This window comes from Manacus candei, unplaced genomic scaffold (assembly GCF_025592945.1).
Source record: "Manacus candei isolate 608988 ecotype Guabito, Panama unplaced genomic scaffold, ASM2559294v1 h1tg000023l, whole genome shotgun sequence".
Lineage (NCBI taxonomy): Eukaryota > Metazoa > Chordata > Aves > Passeriformes > Pipridae > Manacus > Manacus candei.
The window spans coordinates 13,488,598-13,510,964 of NW_026138071.1; the positions used below are offsets into that span (position 1 = coordinate 13,488,598).

General features: G+C 41.5%; 1 protein-coding gene across 5 annotated transcripts in view; it reads right to left on the reverse strand.

The window, feature by feature from the left end:
- WIPF1 (WAS/WASL interacting protein family member 1) overlaps nt 1-22,367 on the reverse strand; it is a 57,590-nt gene that overhangs the window by 14,007 nt on the left and 21,216 nt on the right. For all 5 annotated transcript variants that reach the window (XM_051787426.1, XM_051787422.1, XM_051787425.1 and 2 more), the window contains exons 2-4: nt 21,775-21,887; nt 2,917-3,005; nt 1,347-1,476 (exon numbers count right to left, since the gene is read on the reverse strand). In XM_051787426.1, coding sequence (XP_051643386.1) covers nt 1,347-1,476; nt 2,917-2,967 — 181 coding nt within the window. In that variant the 5' untranslated portion in view covers nt 2,968-3,005; nt 21,775-21,887. The remainder of the gene's footprint in view (nt 1-1,346; nt 1,477-2,916; nt 3,006-21,774; nt 21,888-22,367) is intronic.

A 22,367-nucleotide genomic window follows, 5' to 3' on the forward strand; every position in this document is an offset into this window, starting at 1 on the left:
CTTGGAATCTTGATTTCCAAAACTTTGGGTTGGCAATAATTTCACTGACTTTACGGTAACTAAAACTTGTGGATCAAAAGCACTTCTAAAAATCCCCCCAAGAAAAAAGGAGGAAGAGTGTATCCATGGACGCATGTTTCACATTATCCTTCTCAAGCACGTCAGCTCGGTTTGGCTCTGATTCACACAGGGTGTGAACCTCTGGAGAAATGCTGCTACTATGGTTAAGTCTTTCATCATGATTTGTTAATTCATGTAAACAAGATAATAGGCTGCATAATTTTTATCTTACTGTTTACCCCCTCCTTTAATCCCCTCCAGCTCATTACAATACCTAGAATGTGCAACTTCACATTCAGAGATAATAAGGGTTTAAAAACTGTAGCTGGCTGATTGCAGGACTGCATCTATTTTTTTAAATTATTTTTATTTGGTCATACTCCTCTTGGCATTTCCTGCTTTCCTCATCATCTTCCTAACACAATCCAGCCTTTAACTGCATGGCCAAACCTAAACTGAGGTGTACCACATTTGCTAATCAGTCTGTAGAAGTGCCTTCTCTCCTTAGGCAATAAATCCTGTTCCTCTGTCAGAGCGGGACTGTGTTCTCCTCACACTTCTCCTGTTTCTGGTCTGTCTTCCCAATATTTTTGCTTCATGGACTTTTCCAGCCTCCTCTCAGCACCTACCAAGATGTTCTGTGAGACACAGCAGCAGCACAGATGGATGGAGACCTTGATTCCATTCATGGAAGTGGAGGCACTGCCTTGTGCCACAGTACTAGTGGGCAGGCTGGGCAACAAGGCTCAGCCAAAAAGATAACACCCCTGAGTCACTCCAGGAATGGTAAAACTGTGTGCAGAGTGACACACAGGTGGAGCTGTGGCTTGTGGCTGTGGTTCTGCTTTAAGTGGTACTGGGGCCATTAAAGAGCCAATGGTGTCATGCCAGACACACATTTATTCTTATATTGTTTATGCAAAAGTAGAGTCTGAAATTCCAATTTATTCTCTGTGCTCTCCTCAGTCCTGATGGGGGTTTTGTTTGTCTGATCTGTTGCAGCTCCTCAGCAGAACTCCTAGTAGGGCTTGCATAGTTTTCCAATATAAGCAAACAAGAAAATAAACTGCTATATGAGGATAAGCAAACAAATTAACATTCACATTTCATAAGCAGTACTTGATTTCTCAGCTGACTATTCATCCATGATGAACAGAATTTACTTTTATGCATGCCACTACTGGCACTTTATTTTACCTACAGTTCATCTGATGATAATTTTCTGCATTCAGATGTGTAGAACCATTCACACCTATAGATACTACAACATATAGAATCATACTTACTGTCTAAAATTGGGGCACTTCTGTCATTAGTAACAGTCTTCTTGAGCTTTTTTCCTTTGGTAATATCAGATAATAGAGCATTTCTCCCTGCTTGTTCTGACCTGCTTAGGGATGGCTTTTCCGTATTTGCCTGCAAAATAAAATTAAAAATGAGGAGGCAAAATAAAACTCAACTTCTAGATAAAAGTTCTGTTCAAATATGGTAGTTACTTGAGACTCCAGTTTCAGTTTGAACAGCACTGGAGTGGGTAGCATGCCATGTCTATTTTTGTGAATGATGTTAAAGGTAGTTGGCCTTGTTACTGACTCAAGGCCCCAAACACTGCTACTATTCTAACCCACACTAATCACCAGAAACTGAATACTTCCATGTGAATTCACATTCTTTAAACTCAAGATTCAGAGTTTCTGATTTTTTAAAGCCAAGGCATATCTATGGCAAATTATAAACATAATCTGATTACACAAGAAAATGAGCATTCTTGAAAGTTGTAGTGAAATACAAATTCTAGATAAATCAGAAGAAAGATGGGCCTTTATCTACTATTTTAGTTTTGTTAGGAGTATTTAAAAATGGCAATCGCTACTTCCATATATAGACCTCTTCATCTAGATCAAATGAAACCTTTAGGTTTGTCTCAATGGTCCTCTCTTTTCAGTTTATGTTTTGTTGACACAGTTTTTCAAGGAATAACAAAAAACCCCCAAACCATACACATACATGCACGTACATATGCACATATATATGCCTCTTATAGGAAATAGTGGTTTCTGAAAAACTTTCCAGCTTATCAGATCAGTGTTACAGAGATTTCCTGAAAGGTAGAGAGAGTTGCCATGGAGGGACCAAGCAGAGAGTCATACTTGGGGTGGAAAATGAGAGAAAGACTCTTCAGAGGTGTAGCCCATTCTATCCGTGTAACCAGCTCAGGGTTTGCTCTGAAAATATCTGAGTACTTTAAAACAGCATTTCAAGAAGCCTTTTTCTTCTTGTCAGTGAGATGACTGACTGTTGGACAGGCAAACATAGCACAAGATCTATTTCAGCTTAGGCTTAAAATTAAATCAGGTCCAATGTAGTTTCACCCACTGTGTCAGCAGTGGATCCTGTGCTCTGATACCCCAAGTTGGCTGAGGGAGCTGTGCTAGCTAAGAACTATCCTTACCAAATTTAAACAATAGGATTGATTTTTTCCAGCTCAGGTCATGTAAGTACTAGAGTAGCAGGTGGGAGTACATGTTTGGAGAAAGTTAAGGGGATACCAAGACTTCAATCTCCCTGACTTAGACAAGCTGTTGTCTCCCCACCAGATCAAACCACCAGTGTGGGAGGGAGAGAAGGATGGAGAATCAGAGTAGACAGCAACATCCATATGAGCACTGGAAAGGAGTGAAAGTGATGGTCTTTCTCACAGGATCAATAATCAACCAAAACCAAAATGTTGGAGAGCTTTCCCCAAATGTCAAGATACCCTCATCCACACCTCCCTATCTCTGGACATCCTATTCAATGTGACAAGCAGCAGTAGAGAACAGTGCATATGGTACATTTACCTCCCGTAAAACTTACCAAGGCTAGTGTTGGGGGTGGAGGGGGAGCTGGAGGGGGAGGCACAGGCATGGTGGAAGGCTGAGCTCTGTCTGCTCTTGCTAAGAAACCTGCACAGCAAAACACAAACACACAAAACTCAAAGGTTAACACATCTTAATAAATAAAGTTCTACTCACCTAAAAAACATCCTTGCAGCTAATAGGTTTATCTTTTATATTTTCTAAGTCTAAATAATATATAAAAAGCACTTCATATTTAGTTGTATGGAAACCAGCTGCATCTTTAAAGAGGGGCTCCCAACATAAGCCCCATTGCCATATAAACTCATAGACATACACATCCAGTTTTGCACACTTACAAAATCCATGCAATGCAAACAATGCAGTAACAAAATTGTACTCTTTTAATCCAACAATCTTCTTCCTATGGAAGTGCTTCAGGATAGTTCCATAGCTACATCATCAACCCTTGCTTCAAGAAGATATCATACTTTAAGATCCTACTCAGAAAGTCAGATGCTGATCTGTTAAATCCCTTCAGTTGCTAAAAGATTCACACATATGCTGTTATGGGTAGGGTGGAACAGCAGAACTCTAGGACATACTCATGCTTCTTCCTTTCTCCCTGCTTGCTCTGAAGATTCCATGCTCCATCATCACATCTGAATGCACTTTCCTCCTCCTCAGAGGCAGCACACACAGTCATGCTATGTGCATTTTCCCTGAGGAGGAAGAGCAAGTAGGCAGCCTGGCCTCTCAGCTGCAGGCTGCTGGAAAGGGAAAAGCCTGACTGCTAAAGCTCAGCCTTTCACTATATTCGCTACTGGAGACCAGGCTCCCACTTTTCCACACTCCAACCAAAACTTTCAACCTAAGACAATCCTAGGAGGGTCACATCTGGGATGCAGAACTTCATTGAAACAAAAATACAAAACAACAAAAAAAAGAAAGGCCAAGTGTCAAAGACTTTTTAAGTCACAAGGTCTTTTTGTGGCATTTTGGCACCCAGCTCGCTGGAACTGTACCTGTTGGGGCTTTTCTAATGGTGCTGTGGCATTTCAGCATGTGCTTTACTCTTTCACCTGAGCTTTCACCTTCTGCTGGCCCATCCACCTGAGCCAGCTTCAGTAACAATGATTTGCCACGATTTATATAACGTTTGCACACAACAGGTAAACACAGTGGGAATAGGAATACGGGTTATTCTCCAGACAACCCCAGGCTGACAGCTGAAGTCCTCAGGGCAGTTATTTACAGGAATACACAGCTTTTACTTTTTTAAGTAACTTATGTGGTTTTTTATGAAACCAGGGGGAAGTGTAACAGCATAGTATCTGTCAAATCAACATCATGCTAGGTACAGTACCCTTTACAGTTTAAATGAACATTAGGAAAAATTGCTGAATGAAACAAAATGGCATTTGCAGTGAGGGTTTGAGGTGAGTCATGACCTACAATGTCTCTAATGGCTCCAACATGATCTGTGATGTGTGTGACAGAAAAAAATGGTACAGAAAGTACAGATTTATCTAATCAGATGTTCATGCTCCAAAAGAATTAGAATACAGCTACAACCCCCCCCCCAAAAAAAAAAAAAAATTGCTGACCTACCTTCCTCAGAAGAAAGCTTTTCTGAAATAAGACTTTAATAGATTTTGTGTAAAATCTTTAGAGAGGAAAGGGCTTGGAAAGGAGTCAGACTCATCACCCCTAGCTCTGGCTGAATATCTAGAAAAACCATGGAGTTCGAAGTGGCACGAGGCACTAGTACTGTCTCTAGTGTTTGAAGGTTTTCTTCTCCCATACTGCAGAAACTGTTTCTCTTTCCGGTTACTGCAAAAGAGTGAGCAGAGCAGAGGGGAAGCTGGCCCATGGACAGACTGACTGACAAAGAGGAAACTGTGTGAAGCCAAGCCTACACACTGTGCAAATGCACGCATTCGCAAAGTCCTGCAAACAGACCAGTCTGCTCTCGTCACTCCTCTGGTGCATTACTGAGCATCTTAGGGCTTTTCCAGAGAAACAAGTTTCACATTCAGAGGATCTGCTTGAATTCAGTTATATTCCTATCTTCTGCATTTCTAGCTCTCAGTTGTTACATAAGACTCTGCACAAAGCCTGATCCTTTCCTGATCTTCACATTCTAAATCCAATATTTGAAATCTGAAGCCTATTAAAAGCACCAAGACTAATGCTGCTTTGTTCTTCAGCTTCCTGTTTAAAAAAATAGTCAACAGGAAAATTATTTCTTACAGCAGACCACAACCATCCTGTTTCTTAACACAGTCTTTTCACAGCTGCAGTTGTCTCTAGCTTAACTGTGCCATGAGGGTATTTCACCAAGCTTTTAACTACTTCAACTGATTAAAAAGAGAAAGTCTGCTCTCTGCACTGCTTTGCTAAGAGGCCAAAGCAGTCTGGATAATGTACTGGGTCTCCTTGGCACGCCATGTGTCACAGGAAGGTTTCTGGAACAGGCAGAATACAGCTTGGTTTGATATCAGACTTTTAAATGAATCCCTTAAGGCAGCTCAGACCTGAATGCAGCAAGTGAGCCAGGTGGTCTACGAAGCACTTTCTGTAAAATACCATAACTTGTTTACCTCCCTGTCAGTTAAGAGATTGCTTCCTGCATGCTTGGGCTGCTCTGCTCTACTTCTATGTCCTTTTAACTTGTTGTTTTAGATCAGCTCCTTAAGGAATTGGTGGGGATAGAGGGGAAGAAAGGTGATGCTTGAAGCCTGAGTTCTCTAAGGGGAAGCCACTACCCACAGACACATCCAGCTTCTCCAAAACCCTCCCTGCGCAGACGATTTGCAAGGAGGTAATGGGGAGAAAGGCACTAGGTATTCCCTCCTTCCCTATCCCATCTTACATGTACCCATAGTCACTAGCTGCACAGTAGCTAGTAATTCTGATACTGAAGGGCTTTTTCAACAGAATTGAAGTGAAAATTAGGTACACATAGCTGCACAATGGTGAGCTTAGCATTTAGCTACTGCTGAACAAGCCCTGTGGCCCTCAAAGGTAGGCTGGAAAATGGCATTTTGGAAGCACAGGACAAGCTTCTATAATAAGACAAACTCAGGCAGAACTGGATTGAAGTTTAATGCAAGCATCCTGCAGGGTTGTTTACTCATGATGTTCTAGAGCACACACTTCCTTTAGGGGCCATCAGAAAAGAGAACACATGCTTTGACTCAGAAACCTGCATGCCCATGCAAAAATGTATACTGCATACACTTACAGAGCCAGTAAAACACCCCATATTGTCAAATTTTAGTTTAAAACCAGAGTTACAACACCACTCTAACTTTTGTCACTCTGACTCTGCTTCTGCTGATAAAAAAGAATTTCGGAAACTCAAGCTGAAACTTCACAGAAAGAAACGGCACCTCTGTCTTTGAAGCTCCAACTCACCCTTTCTTGTTTGGTTAGATTCTGTACAATCTAATTTTTTGTCTGACTTATTGTAAGCAAAAAAAAAAAAAAAAGGCCCTTTGGATTTTAAAATTCGATCACTGTAAGCCTGTAGGAAGAATAATAATGTTCTGAAGAGATGCAGTGACCTGCTGACTTGCCCCCACAGCACAGGGGGATGAGAAACACCTCTTGGGCTGCAGAACCAAAGCAGTTGAGTCAGCACAATGCTGAACTTGAATTCTGCAGCTGCTTTGTTCATCACTAATTCCCAGGAGCATGGAGATGTCCTAAGATGTTAAGTGTAACTGCAATTAGAGGAAAGCTTTGGTTACTGTCCTACGCTTCAGCAATACACTCAGATCATTATTTGCTCTTGGTCAGCGGGAAAGAGCTGAATTTAAGAAATGGACATTATGTTCGATTGTTAACAGCTGACACTATAAAATACCTGAAATAGTAACTGATTCACCCAATAATAAATTTTACCCACCAAATCTGTTAACAACCAAGTTGATTATAACACTCGGTGTTGCAGGGTGTTAAAAAGGAACCAGTTGCAAAAGACTGAAGGTGTATTGATACTTGAAAACCCAGGATACGTGTCCTAGCATATTTTCTAGGTCGCAATGTAAGCCATCACTGCTTTTAAGAGCTGCATGTTAATGTTATGTCTAGATGAGCACCGGTGGTGCAGCAGAAAGGATTCCAGTAACTAACCCGCACACGTACACTGCAGCATCGGCCACGGAGCCCCAAACACAAAGGTCTGTATTGTCAGCAAGACAGAAGGATTTCCACAGCTGGCAGCAGCGGCAGCAGCTGCTCTCCCGCTGCGCAGGAGGCGCCAGCAGCACCGTGCACACGGCCGGTTCCTCCGAGAGCCAGCCCCGGTCGCCCTGGGCTCTGCTATCGCCGTGAGCAGGCACCCACCGCATCCCCGCACCCGCTCTGCACCGCCCCGGACACAGCCCCGGGGCCGGGGCAGCCTCCCTGCACACCCTTCTCGAGAGGGCTGTGCACAGAGCCCGCCTCTGCTGCCTTTGGAGAAAGCCAGCCCAGCCGCCGGCAAACGAGATGCTCCAAAGCTGCCTAAGTAAAGAATACCTGCATAAGAAAGCTCTCATTTTTGCAAACTACCAGGCATACCCGGCAGTCGCTATCAGGAACGATATAAAAATATTGTGATATGCAATATATAATGATAAAAACTAATTTCATTTAAAAACTAAAATAGACGAGAGAGAAAGCATACATTGCATACTGCAAAGAGCCCTTTGCTCCACAGAGTAATATAAGAAGAGCAATGAGCAAAACTGTCACTACACTGAATTACATGAAACAGAAATTCTGGGTATTTCAGATTTAATTTGTTATTTCAGAAATTATTTTAGGAGCATTACAAATGCTAAAAAGGAATGTGACCTTTAATGTGGGATGGAGAGTTTGAACAATTAGACTGCAAGTGCACAGTTTGCATCTGGTCAGCCATTAAGAGCTGCTTGAAGGCCCTCCCTCTTAAACATATTGAGTCAGAGGCAGACAGACAGCTCACTGTGGTTAATCATTTCCTGCATGATTAATTTCCATGCAAAAAAAGAGGAAGGAACAAACAACTGTAGAAATAAAATAGAATTGATAAATTTAAGAGGAAAAAAACCTGAAATTGCCAATTAAAATGCTGATTGCTCCTCTATGCAAAGGACTCGACTTCTAAACTAATGTTGATTTGGTTCTTTCAAAATGCATCACTTTCTCCTAATGAAAGAAGGGAAAATTTTTTTAAAAAGTCTGAATTTGAGACAGTTGGGCTACATTACCAAGTACTTTAGTAAGGTAGCTCTCAAAACAAAAAGGACAACTAACTGTAAACACATTACAAAGTGGTTGGAAAACCACTTAAAATCAGTTTTTATACAGACCATGATATTTTTTCATGAGTCTTTTTAACAGAGTACAGAGCTATTAAAGCTTTTTGATAAAAAATGTTACAGTGATGTCATGAAATTTGAGCCACCCTGCTCCCACTTTACTGTGCAGACCCAAGTCATTAGTAAGTCTCTATGTCCCACATTCCACCACCATATTCTCCCAAGGCCAGAGGGGCTGCCTGCACTAAGAGTCAGTGCAGGAGTGCGGCATGGTGTGAATGAGAACTTCAGAGGTTTCTGAAGGTGCTCCTCCCATGCAACACCATGCCTGTAAATCCCACTTGAAAAAGCCAGGTACTTCTTTTCTTTTTACTAACGTTTCTAAATATAGAGCAACCCATAAATAAATATACAGGTAGATGATTTTAAGCCCCTAAAGAGTTCAGCAAGGGCACTAAACTGAATTCAGTAGAGCATGAAGCTACTTGAATATACTGAAGAGGAACTCCCTTGCGAGGTGAAAAAAAGAATATTTAGAAGACTCTCTGGCCTCACTCACTCACTAGAGGAGTGAAAAGCCTGTCAGACACTTAAGTAACCTGATGCTAGTTTTATTTGAGACACAGGGAATTGCTGTATAAGAACCCTATAGTCACAGGGAGAGCCTGGATTTTCATTCTCCTAACTTGAAGCTGAGGAGGTCTGAAAGAAGAAAAGTGTCACCTAAAATGTTATTATCAGTATTTTTGGATACTTTAACACCACTGACTGGTCTTTTAAGGATGGTTTCTGGGTGAAACAACAATCCTTCTGGTGCAGAGATAACAAGGCTTTGTGGCCTGAGAAAGGACATTTAAAAGGGTGTGAGAATGCAGACTGTCCTATCCTGTCTGGAGGAAGCTGTGATAGCGAAACTTTTCACCCTCAAAACCACTTGCAGGGAACTGGACAGCCAAAAGGGAGACCCACAGAGGAGAAGTGACTTTGGATATCCGAGACCCAGGGAAATTCTGGGGAGCTGCCGCTGCCAGAGAGAGGAAGCCTACTTTACTGGGGACTTTACACGTTTCAAAGAAACTCTCTGCAGTACATGAAATGAGTGGTTTGAGTATTACTTTCCACCAGACTGAAATGCCAACCCTTACACAAAATACCAGGGCAGAGTAGGTGCACCAGTGATGGAAAGCTCTTGCCTAGACCCTGAGCCAGAGCTTCCTATCTCTTTCCACAAACTGCCATCGGAGGGGTGATGGATGATAGGCTTTATTCACAGGCAGGTGTATAAAGTGGATGAGGTCTCTGTGGCCCCAAAATAGGATTTGGCCCAAGCTGGATGACACACAGGAGGATCTCCCATGGGGAACTGCGCCTTTACAAACTCGGCAGTGATCGTCTGGGGGATGCAACACCATCCTGCTGCAGATAGGGATCAAAAAGGAGAGAAGAGGAAAGCAAGAGCCTAGAGGTCTCTGGTAGAAGTGCATAGGGTAGTTCTTGGAGAAGAAAGAGACGTAAAGCCCCTATTACAGTGAGCATTTTTTCAGCCCTACTGAGGCTGCAGAGAGATGATATATTTCTTGTTTTGGTTTGGACATACCCTTTTTAATAAATTGCAGAGTTCTTTTACCTCTTACAACAGTGTGACTGAGCTATGTGAAGGTGCTGGGGAGTTAGTGATGAGCAGTAAAGATAAATAACAACAATAGGAAACAAAGGACATGACTAGTTAGGAAAAAAAGTGTGAGGATGCTGTGAGGTGCTTTCACCTCTTTGTGCATCTTATCCCAGGCACCTACAGAATCTCCACCTCCCTCCACATCCCTCATGCTCACCTCCCACATCCCAGAGCATCCGGCCAAGAGCAGTGATCCTTCAGGCAGCACTGTCTGCATCTCACACTGGGCAATTCCTCAGAGACCTAAAACCCCATGAACACTATCAATCTACTTCTTACCATCATAGGAATACAGTAATAAAGCAGGTTAATGTGGGGTATCAGTGACAAGTGAGCCAACAGACCACTGAGCAAGCACATGATTGCTGGGTGCCAAGCAGTAGTAGCTAGCTGCACCTATGGCCCATGGCTACCTGCATCCAGCAAACCTCATCTGTCAAATGCAATCAAGAGTTATATGGCAAAAATCCAGTGGTGCTGCCTCCGTGGAAAGTTACAGCTAAGAAATAGGCCACTATAGTGTCAGAATGTTGTTTTAATCCAAGTACTTTAAAAATATTTTTCTTGTCAGTGACATATTTTTCAAGATATGCAGAGGATCATAGGCAATGGCTAGCTTTGGAGAACTTCCCCTAGTCACCAATATAGTCCCTATGTGGAAGAAACAGCAAAGCTTTTGGATAGTTTAAGTGTTTGGATGTTGACTTGAGAAAAGCTGATAACGTAAGAGCAAATACACTATAGCAGAAAGTATCTGACTCATTGAAAACAGAAATTGCTTCCGTCCAATCCATACTCCTATAATTTCTTTCAGCCAGTGCTTTCAGAGGAAATGTAGAAAAATATTCCTGTCTGCTCAGACTCCGAGAGTCATCTCACATCCCCTGCCACAATGACCTGGCCCTGGGAAACAGGACCTCAGCCCTACAAATGACACTTGGAGCAAAGCCCCTGCACCAGGCACAACAGAAGGGAATCTCCACAATGTTTTAAAACTGGCACATGTGAGTCATTCCTCAGAAGGAGGCCAGGGCCAAATCCAGCAGAGAAATATACAGTTACTGTTCTCAGGACAGGAGGACACATCTTGAGACAGTGCAATGTCCTACAGCTCTCCCCCCTCCCCCCCTCCTTCATGTCAAAAAAAGAAGAGCCCTTCCTAGGACCAACCACATTGCAAAAAGCCCTATGGCAAAAGGCTTCACCCTCTCTCCCAGGCAGAAGTGATGGTTAAGGACTGAGCTGTTTGTGCTTGAGCTCTTTTTCAGCTGTCCAGAGTAGAGTTGTGTGCAGCACTCCACCATCCACAGATCTAGTCAAGCCGAGTGTTTGAACCAACACACAAGGCTGTGTTATCCCAGGCACACTGCCCAATGCAGCCAACAAGGATTCATCCAGGCTGGAGGCAACCTCAGCATGCAGACCTAAAGAAAGTGACATTTGACTCCTGGTGCTGTGGAGAAGCCACGGGGACAATATACTTTGGGCAATAAGGACCCGGTGTCTCTCTCCAGCTTATTCCCTTGTCTATTAGTCCTTGTGAACATTTTGTGTTCACAAAATACTGTTTCTAACACGTAGTCCAAGAGCTTTTCTCCAATGGGGCTGCTTTTTCCAGTGTCTCATTGCTGTAGTAGTGATCACTCAGTGTCATGTGGCTGTTCAGCACTGCATAGCTTTCTCCCCAAAACCTGAGCTGTTTCAAGCTCTAGGAGCTGTTGGTAGGGTGAACAGGCTAGTTCAGAAATTCAGGATTTCTGAGTATTGGCTCCAGCTTATTCAGTCCTAAATCAGAACAAAAATAATTGCATGAAGTTGGAAGAAGTCCTTAAGAACAGGACTTTTTCTACCAGCTTATCCCCTCAACACAGCACTGTTCATCCCTCTAACTGGACGGGGTCATTCATGGCCTGGCGGTGGCAGGCAGCCCACAGGGAGAGGCAGGAAGGGCTGTCTCCCACAACCCACACCTGGAGACCAAGAGGTGGAAAGGCATAGCCTGGCCCTTGGAATCCCCAGCTTGTTACTATGGGAAAACAACTTTTGTTCACACTATCATACCAGCCTTTTGCCTTTCCATCTATTAATCCACTTTTATTTTTAGGATGTTACAGCTCTGACCAATTGTTTGCTTTGTGTAACATGAAAGCAATTCTGCTATTTAAATCAAATTGACAGAAATCTGGAGTATTTTTTTCCCTTCTCTCCACTGTTTTGTGGCATAACAGGCCAAAAGCACTAGATATAAGTCTGATTTTTTTTTCCTGGACACTTGAGCTGTTGCAACTTTCAGTCAGCTCAGAAAGAAGTCAAAAAAGGAATCAAATATGGAGAGCAAGTCCTGGGATTTTGTTGGTGGACTTCTGCCCACAGTGGGTGTGCCAGTCCCCTTTGCATCAGTAGTTATAAGAAGAGGGGCTTCTCTCTGCAAATCCTGAGGCTGGGATGAAAAGAGCCTGTTTGGACCCACAGGTTACATCGTGGGAGCTCTGAGACACCCCACACCACATCCTCTCCATGCCCTGGGCACTAAATTAATAATGCTAATTAAAAATGACCTGCGCAACGCCATTGCTGAAGCTGTGTCTTCTTTCACCTTTGTCTTACCAACAAGATGACACGGAGCTGTAGTTGAAAACATTTTGCTATAATGAATACTTACAGAAAAGGATCAAGAATCTCCAACACTGTCAGATTATTTTACTTCTCAGTAAATGTAGGTTTAGAATTGAATTGGCTTCAGCATTCAAATAGGCTTTTTTAACATAAAGCATTTTCTTCATCACAATCAACTAAGTCTTACTAACCATGCAGCAAACTGTGACTAGTCTACTAAAGGCAGCATCTATAAAATAATATTAAACTAGCAACTGCCTCTGAAGGGGAAATCTGAGGCTTATAAGGGTCAGACATGTGGAATGAATTTAAAGCACTGTTTTCCAATCCCTGCCTCTTATAAATATTGTGATATTCCTATTAAAATGTTGAAAAACTACAGTGTACAGAGATTAGTTCAGATTTCACATCAAAAGCCCAAACAAAAAGTTAAGAGGCCTGGGCAGTCAGCAGGGAAAGAGCAACTACGTAAGCAAAGTGCATTAGTTTTTACAGCCCAGGTGTTGACATAAATTAGAGTAACTTGAATATCTGTCATTAGAAGAGCAATCTAAGACTGATCTGCCCAGAGTGTAGGAAAAATAAAACAAAACCCAGCCTCAGATCTGCATAATGTAAGGGAGCTTGCTTTGCCAAAGACAGTGGAGAAAAACAAACACCACCTCAGAGCCAGGTTACTGTCAATAAAAACCTCAGTTCAGTGCAGCAAGCCCCATAAATAAGTTTTGTGAGAAACAGGCAACCAAGACTGGTAAAGATTTTAATTAAAAAGAAAAAAGTCTAATTTTCCATTCTAAAAGTTAATTTTGAATGATTTGAGACTGTGAAGTGCTGAGACTACAAACCTCCACTAAACAGGGTGGAGATGGAGAGTTTGATTTTACTCTTATTAGAGTTCATGGAAAGGCTCAGGACAGTTTTCAGAGGAGGCTGGATGAGAGCCACCGTACCTTCTGACTTTGCTGAAAGCATCTGAATTGAGATCAGACTTAGAGATTAAGAAGAGTGCATCCCATGAAATCCCTTTTGATCTCTGCTGTACAGGGATTTGCACTGTAGCTCGAGGTTAGTCATTAAACCAGATCATTTGTGAGGCACTGAATCCTATTTGCACATAAGTAATGAATTTGAGAAGTGTCACTGTCAGCAAGCAAGGCTGGTCTTGGCTCCCACAACGCCATCCTTTGGATGCCAAAGGCTTGTGGAGCAAGGACCACAGCCATAGTCTGCACAGTGATGCCATGACTTGTGTTCAGCACTGCTGGTATCTTGCTTCATGAACCTAGGGAGAGCATCCAGCAAGGTATACTTTCATCTGTCTCAACGGACCATGACCTACTGAAAAACTCCCCATAAATTACCCTCTGTGCCCTGCTCACAGACCACAAACTGAATAGAAACTCACGTCGCATCTTACAAACTGACTAGATACTAAATGAAGACTCATTCTGCATATGACTTGTACCCCCTGTGTTCACAAACCTTCTCTGACCTCCAGTCCAAAAAGCTATAAAACAGCATTTGATCTGCCATTTGAATGCTTATTTCAGTAACGTGGCCAGGAAAACTTAAGTTCTTTGTAAACTCTGCTGGGTTGCTACAAAACAGTTACTTTTTTATAATTCACATTCCTAAAAGAATTAATCCAAGTTTGTAAATAAAGCAATTGAAAATTTTCAGTTTTCTGAGGCATAAATGAAGATACACAAGATACACCATTACTTTGCACACTTAGGAATTTTTAGTATTTACTATGATTGGTATTTTATCTTAGATCCTCTTCTCTGAAAGCAGCTACAAAATGAAACTCTCACTCTTACAAATTTTATATGACTAGCTTACAGTAATTAAATATTAGTATAGCTTTCAACCCCCCAAAACACTGATGTATGTGACCCTGGGCAGTGCATGCTGGGCATCTGCACTCACAGGCACTTGGACAACAAAGAGACCATTTGCACAAGCACTCAAAGAAACTCACAGCATCCGTTCTTACTTGCTTGGAAGAGAGCTTCTGCCCTCTGAGGTTTGGCCTGCTCTGTAGCTCATACTGTGTCTCAGAAAGCTTTCAGATGGGCTGCTATGGTTTCAGTAATTATTTTTAAAGGTTCTCAGCAATATAAAAACAAATCTGTGGAAGAGTCTTTAAAATCACAGGATGGAAATAATAAGTGGGAGGGAAAAGAGGAGGCAAAAGTAATCTGAAACAAAAAGGAGTGCTTGCTTGAGTAAACAACCCATCCCCAAACTCTGGGACTTCAATCTCCCTTTCTTCACATTGGAGCCAACCTTAGCTCACCCCAAACTACTCAGATACCATGGTCAAAAGTTGACCATCTGCTCTAAAGGGTATACAAAACTTTAGAAACTGCATCCAAAGCAATTAAAAACCCCAACCAAAACCCAAGGTTAAGGATAAGAGATTAATTTTAATCTTAAATATCTTACCATACATATTTTGGTTTGAAATGGATTAATTTAAAAACAACAAAGAAAAGCAATAATATTACTGAAAACACATTACTGCACACGTGAAATTACATGATCATCTAATATCCTGGCAGTACTGGCAAATGATGTCTTGTTCTAATCAATATTAAAAACAAGTCCAAAATGTTATGTTCCTGCACCACCAGATTATTTGCCTGGTTGGAATTCAACAGTAAACTTCTCCTGCAACTTACTTCAGAGATATACATAGAGGAAGCAATACATTATTTCTACTAAAAATTGTCTAATAAGACAACTCAAAAACTATCTTTAGATGGCTTTTACAAAACTAACAGACCAGATAACCATTAAGTAACCACTGAGTAAAGGAGACTAAAAGTTGCCATTATCTCTATATTGTTTGGTTCTTTGTATCATACAAAATCTACTAAATCTGATCATCATTTTCTCTATTTTAAAAAACATAGATTTTATAACATACCCATATTAATTTTGTCAGAGCCACCACTATTATTACTACAGCAAGATAAGCTTAATTTTAAAATTCTAATTTTTTTAATAAAAGTAAAAAAAAAAAAAAGTATCAGCTGCCCTTAGCTGATAGGAACTGCTTTGACTTCACTCCAGAACTTTCTTAGGTCTCTTCTACCAGAGGAACATATAATCCAAAAGTTGTAATAGGAATCTATACAATAAATGATGAGGGCTTCCAGTGGAAGCTCTAGGGCTAAAGCAGACTGCCAGCAGGGAAGAGAAAGACTTGTCATTTGCTTCTGCAGTACTGAACTACTGAATCCATCACAAGCCTTATTCTGAGCTGACCAGAACTTCCCTGCCTCCAACAGCAGTCACTGGACAAAACAAACTGTTACCTAATGGAAATATGTTCAGAAACCCTGCAGAGGACTCCTGTTCTAGACTCGCTTCTTGGGAAGAGCAGTTTCAGAGCAAATTAATAGTTTGTTGACTGCCCTGCAGGAGGTCACCTCCAAGCCAGGGGCTTGTGGAACCGGTGGACTGGTTTTTAGAGACGTCCCCAGGCAAGGAGCCTGACGCCCTGGTGGCTGCTACTTCAAACTCTCATTCACAGCTGGAGCAGTGGAAGGACAAACCTGAAATTCCTCTTCCTCTGTTTCAATTTAGTTTGGCTCTTTGTGAAGCATTCAAAAATCTAACCCACAGTGCATTGAATACTTCTCCACATGTAATAGGAGAGACCTCAGCCTTCAGTATCTGAAGGCATGTGTGCAAATCACTGGCAATATTCATGTGCTGTTCCTATCACCGGCAATTTCCACTTGGTCCAATCTGGAAAACATCCTGAGTAACACGAGGGTGAATTTTTCTGTTAAGTATTTCCAACACTGCCTTTTGGCAAGAAAAAATGTCAAAAGTCACTTGGAAAAGAAAGGCACAGCTAAGAGATGTTTCAATTATTTCATAAATAAGCTGCCAAAATGCAAAGAGCAAAATCCAGGCAATAATAATATTCTTCATATTTATACTTCATTTATTCTTCATATTAGAAGCCAAGTAGAGATCAAAATACTGACCAATCACAATTATATTTTGTTTCATTTACTAGAGTAGAGCTACAACAACAATTCAACTCAAAATAGCTTTGTAAAGCCCTTTTTATATAAATAATTTCATCTACTTTTGCAGCAGGACTTGATATTTATGCAACATAATATTTATGAAATATAGGTGAGATAAAATTGAATCAGAGGGTTCAGATTATCCATCTGGGCCTTTAGCTGAAGACTCAAGCATTGATAATGGGACCATGAAATTTCCACATATACATGTGAGGACACAGTCCACACATGTATAAGATGATGCCAACTGAAACACTTACAGTAAGGGCAACACAGTTAAGTTGTCCGTACCTCATCTAAGGTTTTCATTGTCCAGCTGAAGGCCCTATAAGTTAAGATAGCTTCTGAAGATTTCATTTATGAAGTACACTTATCTACTTGTTTTGGGAGTTATCTAATAGATGGCAAGGTCCAAGTTCTGTTTTGCATCAGTCTGTGGTTCTTTCAAACTCAAGGCAACTCTAATGTTACATGAAAGACAGAATCTAGATTCCCTGATCTACCTGGAGAAGCACAAAAATTTGTATGAGTTTAATAATGTGAGATTTGGGGAAAAAAATAGAGTGGGAAATTAATTTTATGACCTGACAAAGTTTGAGACATAAGAGATTTCTATCTTAATCAGGAATTAAAAAACAACCCAAACATTCTGTTGTTGGAAGTCCAAATTTCAGCAGATCCTATATTCCACTTCAAGTATTCTAAATTTCTTTTAAAAGCTCACTTTATAATTTTCTAATGTATAAAATTTAAATTTTGTACCAAATTCTCCTTTGATCTCAGGCAAAAAAAGGTTTTGATAGGTTTTGATAAACTGATAAACTGATAGTATTATTTAGAACATATTTTCAATAAAAATGTCCCAAGAAACTATAACTACAATCAATAACTTTGACACTCAAACTAAATTTTCCAACTTAGGCATCTAAATACAATTGCTAGATGCTTATGTTTTCTCAGCTTCCTTAAGGTATGGACATGGTGCTGCCAACCTGGCACGGGGGTCTCTTACGGACTCCTGATGTCCTGATTATCCCTGGTCCTGGGAGGGACATGGGGCAAGTCAGTGCTACTAGAGCTAAGACAGGGAGGACCCAGATGCAGACAAGCCAGGGGGCCCACAGTCCTGTAAAGGGCTCTAGTTTAAAGCAGGGCACAAATCAAACAAAAAGCAACCAAGGACACCAAACTGAAAACGCCCTTCTGCTTTCCTCCGCATCTCCGATTACAGAAGTTTTTGCTCCAATTTATTTCTCTTTGGAAACAACTTTTTACAGCTGCACATGGCAAGTACTTAGCTAGTGAGCAAAGAAGATGGAAAGAATGATTATTAATGGATTCTGCCAAAAAATAGGGCAAAGTCTTTCACAGCTTAGGACAAGAACTAGTCGATCTTCCCCTAAGTGAAGAGGAGGGATATCTTGTGCTGCCTTCCTGAGAAGGAAAACAGCACAGCCACATTGCCTACTGCAGCAACCCAGGCTGGAAACATACAGCACCCTTCCACTTTCTACTTGTGAAGCTGGTTGAGTCAACACACACTAAACCAGAACATTTGCCCAAGTAAAAACCAAGCAGTTCCATTTGGTTATCTGCATTTTATTTTAAATATTTATATCTCTAATTGTTTTCTATGACTTTTGACAACCAGTTGTTTCCATGCAGCAAGTGTAGTCAAAGGCAGTGTGCCATGTGGGTGCCAGTCCTGCAGGGCATTGGTCTACCAGAGTGCCCAGGTCAGTGCAGAGACATCCCATATGAGGTCATATCTAGCTGACTGCATAGGTCAGACCCAGGTGGACGTGCTAGGCAGGTGAATATGCCAGGAGGGACAAATCAACATCTTGCCTGAACTCGGCAGGAGCCACAAGCCATTGCTTGAGGAGAGACAAGCTGCCCCAGACAGCTGCTCTGGGATCCACAGCGGCTCCTGCTCTTGCCAGGTTTTTGGAAGTGGTGCCCAGCCAGCATTGCACCTTCATGTTAGCTGGCAGCTCTGAGGCAGCCTGCCACACAGGCCGTGCAGGACCTCACTGGGAGCCCAGGAAGCAGCTGGGTTTGGAGGTTATTTGCCTCTATTCAAGACAGTGGGTCTGAGCTCCTGCTAGTATTCCAAATGCAGCTTTTTGCATAAAAAGTAATAGTTTGTTGTAGTTCAAGCTAAAAAAAAAATTTTGTATGGCATACCACTGCCATGAAAAAACATACCCACAAAACCAAAAGCAGCCACATACCATCATTCAACACTTGCATTTCCTCTTTAGAACATTCAACATGTCCTCTTACTCAGGAGAGTCCTCCACAGGACTGCTCAAATTTGTCCTTGCTAATGCCAGTCTACCAGAAGCTCAGAGAAGAAAACAAATTAATCACAGCAGGCTGGAGTACTCAGTGCAGGTGCCCTGAAACAGCAGGTATTGGAGGGTGGCAACTAATTTCCCCTTTAATTTATTTGTAATAGGAGTGGCTGTCACAGTTGTTAAGCCCTAGCTAAAGTTAGCATCACATCTGCCAAATCCTATAAATACGGCCAAAACCCTGACCAGAATGACTGAATTATTTGGTTAGCTTGCATGGGCAAAACTAGACTGGGTTTATTTTCAGAAAATTTGAAGGCTAAGTTTAGCATATGGCAGACTGAAATAAGACTCCCAACATCTCTGCTTTCAAAACCAGAATTTGTAATTAAATGGAGAGTTAAGAGCTACTTAAAATCTGAGGCCACAGGCTTCCAGATAAAAAGAAAACTTTTTCCAAACTCAGAGAGCTGTAATATCTGGATCAAACCCACAGCTGCAAGGAAGCTTTATATTGATTTATTGGGTCATAAGATGTTATTACTCTCATGAAGTCTACTTTCTCTCTTAAACTGCAGGCCTAATGACTGGCCAAGGCCCCCGTGAACAGGTAGACTCCCAGAAGGCCAGGTTACAGGGGGTGCCAGTCTGGGCACCATCACAGAGTCAAAAAGCTCCGCTTCACAGAAGGGGTACAGTGGCACCAGGGCTGCATGAACTCCGCAGACTAACGCTTCTTTAGGTGAGCCCTGACCCATCAGAACTTGATATTAGGAAATGCTGTTCAATGCAGACCAAGCTGGTTTTGCACAGCCAGCATGAATTTGAAGTTTGCCATTAGTACCAGAGATTTGAGATCTGTGTTAAAAATGAGCAGTTTGCCACAACTGTTCACCTGAGACAGCAGCAGGTCCTGCCTTTTCAGGTCTCCCTCTTATGCCAGGATCAGACGTGGTTGTTACGTGCCAGCTGCTAACAGTAACTCAATACTTTCCCACAGTGCTGAGTATAATGCACTCATTTTACCTGTTCACTCTCAAATTAAAAGAGCAAAATCTTCTCAGGAAACTCAGGAACAGAATTTTACCTTCCCTCCCTGAAAAGTGGAGTATGGAGTATACTGTACTGTACATAAGGAAATGTTAATTTTAAAGGCAATAACTATTCAGCATTCATCAATAACCAGAAAAATTCAGTCATGTCAACAAGGAGACTGAAATACTGAACAAAAGACAGCAGGGCTGGAAGAAGGCATCTACTCTTCCACTGAGTCACTATGGCAGGTATTTATCTCTTTTCTCTCTAAAAATCTCCACTGATGGAAACTCTGCAATATCCCTCAGTCATCTACCTCATTAGCATAACAGCAAATAAAGCTTTTCCCAGTACTTAATTTAGACCTCCTTTGCTGTGATTTCATTTACTATTTCTCATTAGAAGAATTTATTCCTTTCCTCTTCATGGTTATTTGAAAACTGTTTACATGTCCCTTTGATCTTCTCCTCTTTAGGCTAAGCAATCATATTTCTTTCAGTCTTTCTTCAAAGGTTGTATTTGTGCTGTCTGTCATCATTACTGTGTTCATAGGACATTCCATACTCCCATATCACATGTGAAATGGGTGAGGGTGACATAATTCACCATCTTTATCTCAGTATTGCATTGTAAGCATCCAATTTACTAATTTGAAATAAAATACAAATTTTTTTGCAGCATCCAATTTACTAATTTGAAATAAAATATAAACATCAATTTAAAAATACTGATATTTTCCCTATCTGCATGTCTCCCTCCTTTAAACAGGCCATCCTTTCCTATCACTGATGTCCAAACAGGTATGTTTGACTACTGATCACTCAGTAGTACCCTCTTTTTTGGTCCTGTGGAAATAACTCTTCAAAAAATAGTCTTTGCACCAATCCTCATCTGGTAGCAGTCCATCCTGCCTGGTAAGAGTTGTGGATCCACGAATGAAGCGAAACATTTCTGTTCCTAGGGCTAACTCTTCCCTCTCACATCTCTCAAGCCTGGCACCCAGATTTCTTCAGACTGTAGTTTCCAAAGCAAGTGCACTGCTGAAACTACACCAAAACATCAACCCACATGGACCAGGTATAGTCCTTATCAAGGAGGAACCCTGAATGGTTTTGTACTCATGTCTACATTGCAGGCACCTCGGGAACCCTCCCAGCATCAGTTTCTACCTGGTCCACTAATCACAAAGAAGCCACAGTTGGGGCTTACAACACAGGGCCCAGATAGAAAATAATACTTGATCAACTGGACTACACCAGCTCTAGGTCGGCATGTTGCGGCCTTTCTACAGCACATACTTTCGGATGAACCTTCTGCTTCAGTGAAAAAAACCCATAAACTTACTGTTATTTCTTTCTTTCTTATTAACTATATGTCTCAGTGAACCTTTTCATACTATCACTGTTCATTAGCACCACACCATAAACATTGTAGGCTTCACTGTGCAGTTTTCAAGTGTAATGCCATCTGCTCTAAGTCACGACAACTACACATTACAGTGCTTGGTCATATAATACCTTAGGTCTCCTGACCTACTTGCCAAGTGTTAAATCCCTTCACTGTTAGCCTTGTGCTACTGGAATGAAAAAAAACCAACAAACCAACCTGCTGCACATGTTAAAAGCTTGTGGATTTGGCATAAAATTTGATGTAACCTAAGGCACCTAACTGTCCTTAGGAAAGGTGTGCCACATCACAGAATGCCCGTAAACTGGTACTGCCATTAATCCCGCCCTGGAGAAGAATGACTCCTATATTGTCACGCTGCAATCTAAGACATGAGATGGCTCTACACCTTCCAACTCTTACAGGCCAGGAATGCCACACACCAGAGATGCTTCCCTGTGCTGCTGCTCACACCATGACTTCTACCCACTCCCATCCCTCTCAGTGCAAATCCCACAGGTTCTGTACCTGGTCACCAGCAGGAGAGAAGTCTTCATAGAATAGGAGGCCTGGTCAATTCATCCAGAATACACTTCCTGAAGTTAATTCAATTGCAAAAACATTTCCCAGGTTGCACACTCCTGCAAGGAAGAAAAGAACTATTAATTGTGAACCATTTGGGATCACAGAGCTTGGGTACATATCTCCTATGTATTTGCTTGCATAAATTGAAATTCTGCATGAGAAACTGGCAGCACGTGAAGAAGAGCCCCTCTCCTTCTAAAGAGGAATTAGAACAGGAAAACACACTGGCTGTGCTCTCCATATCAGTCCCTGAAGCCAAAGAATCCAACTTGATCTCAAAGAAATTTAAGATAATTCCCCAACTTCAGCATAGCATAGTAAAAGCCAATATAAATGGTGGAGGGAAAACAGAAAAGCATAAAAACCTCGCAGACGGACATGATTGTAAGACTGAACAGAATTATCCACTACTACAGTTGCTCCTCATAAGAGACATGGTTTGATGACTAGCTTTGTAATAAGGAGGTTTCTATAGTTTAAGCTAGAGAAAAATGCAGGCAAAAGCTGAAAAAAAATCAATTAAACAAAAGTAAAAT